Source organism: Octodon degus, unplaced genomic scaffold (genome assembly GCF_000260255.1).
Source record: "Octodon degus isolate 3935 unplaced genomic scaffold, OctDeg1.0 scaffold00038, whole genome shotgun sequence".
NCBI classification, from domain to species: Eukaryota; Metazoa; Chordata; class Mammalia; order Rodentia; family Octodontidae; genus Octodon; species Octodon degus.
The window spans coordinates 7573224-7575225 of NW_004524614.1; the positions used below are offsets into that span (position 1 = coordinate 7573224).

The following is a 2002-nucleotide window of genomic DNA, read 5'->3' on the forward strand; positions in this document are numbered from 1 at the left end:
AGTGTACCCCAGGGGCGGGGCTGGCATGGCATGCCAGGGCTGATCATAAATATTTTTTGAAAACAAAATAGAGACTCAATTCAAATTAAATACCTACAAAATATGCTCCACTGAATATATGATCAAAAATGTATAAAATGTTAACTAATTAATATATAAAATATTAACTAATATTACTAGGTAAGACAGGAAACTATTCAGAGTATATTTCAAATACATTTGAAATATATTCAGTATTCAGATAAAAAACAACTATTTCCACATCTCAAACTAACTTTTTTTTTTTTGGCGGAACTGGGGATTGAACTCAGATCCTTGTGTTTGCCAGTCAAGCACTTATCCTACTGAGCCATCTCCTGGGTCCCTCAAGCACTTATCCTACTGAGCCATCTCCCCGGTCCCTCAAACTAACATTATAACTCTTCATTTCTCAAGTACAATAGACTGCTGCTGCATTCATCACTAACATGAGCTTACCTGATGCCATTTGCCTTTGATAGCCGGGTCCCTCACGGACTGGCAATGTCTCTGAATCTGCTGTATCACTCCCTGGTAATACACCATTGATGAGTCATAATTCCCCAGAAGAGCATATTCTCTTCCTTTCTTTGCATTTTCACAAATTTCGGCCAAGTTCATCTTTCAGAGACCTAAACATAAAATACAACAATTTTAGCACTGACTTTAAATTATTTTTATTTAAAATATTTACTTAAATATCTGCTTATGTTGAAAGCCAAAATAGTTATCTTTCTTTCTTTGAGATTATCTAAAACCATCTTATAATACTGAATCAAGTTTCCAATTTTGGAAGCTTAAAGTGGATCACAAAAGATCACCCAAGAACATATCAGGGAGAGCAGATCTAAACTACTATTTATACATATGTAAATTTGACACTAGTTTTCCTTATTTATAGTAACTACAAGCTGTAGTAATACAAATGAATCTGCTTGACTCTAGTCAATTCTTGGAAACAGAAAAATTTGAACAACATACATATATATGAATATACTATGTTATAGTTCCACTGATGTCAGCTAAAGTCAGGAAAATTAATTTTCTACAAGTTTTGTTTTAGTCCTGAGAATTAAATGTTTTACTTAAGGAGCACATTCTGAAGAACAATCTATAGCTTTCATGTATCATTTATATGAAGGCAATTGCCCCACATAATTGAAATCTAAGTAAAAACTTATGAATTACACTACTTGAGTCCTCCCTATACCTCAGCTTATAATCTTTTGGCTCTGCAAGTAGCAATCATTAATCTTTTCTTTCAATAAAGTGCTAGGAACAATACCATATGAACTTCTAATTCCCAGCAAGATTCTTCAGGCCAGTAATTCCAGTTCTCCTCCAGACTATCCAAAAGTCCCTCAGAATCATTCAAAGATTCTGTCCAAAGATTATTTCATCCCAAGACTACAAAAATAAAGCAAAACGGTACAGAAGATGATATCCTAGGGAACAACGGAAATTGTCTCACTCCCTGCAACAGTGACCCAATGAATTAATTTATATAATAATTCCTCTATGGCTTTTTTTTTCAGCCCAGGCTGTTCTCAAACTCACATCCACCTGCCTCAGCCTCCCGAGTGCTGGGATTACAGGGGTGTGCCAATCTATGCCTTCTTGAAAGAATTAAATTTGGTTAGCCTGATTCTGAATATCATATATATTCTTAAGGGTTTCAAGAGTTCTCCCTTAAAATTAATCATAACTAGCTCTATGCATTTGAACAAACTCCAGAACATTCTTGAAATAACTGTATTTCAGCACATTATTCGCACTTGCAACAGCAAGTTCCTTAAAGGCAGCATTATGTTACTTGAGAAGGACACTTGCAGCGAGCAGTACACTACTGTTAAGCAGCCAGAAGCATCGATGTTTCAGGGATTCACCTACACACAAAATTCAGGACCATCACAGAAAACCTCATCTTCAAATCCAGAACATTAAAATGAAGTAATAAGGTTTTATTATTAAAATAAATAAATTT

General features: G+C 34.8%; 1 protein-coding gene across 3 annotated transcripts in view; it reads right to left on the reverse strand.

Moving 5' to 3' along the window:
- Positions 1-2002, reverse strand: part of Katnal1 (katanin catalytic subunit A1 like 1) — a 119063-nt gene that overhangs the window by 91166 nt on the left and 25895 nt on the right. For all 3 annotated transcript variants that reach the window (XM_023715088.1, XM_023715090.1, XM_023715089.1), the window contains exon 2: positions 478-650. In XM_023715088.1, coding sequence (XP_023570856.1) covers positions 478-639 — 162 coding nt within the window. In that variant the 5' untranslated portion in view covers positions 640-650. The remainder of the gene's footprint in view (positions 1-477; positions 651-2002) is intronic.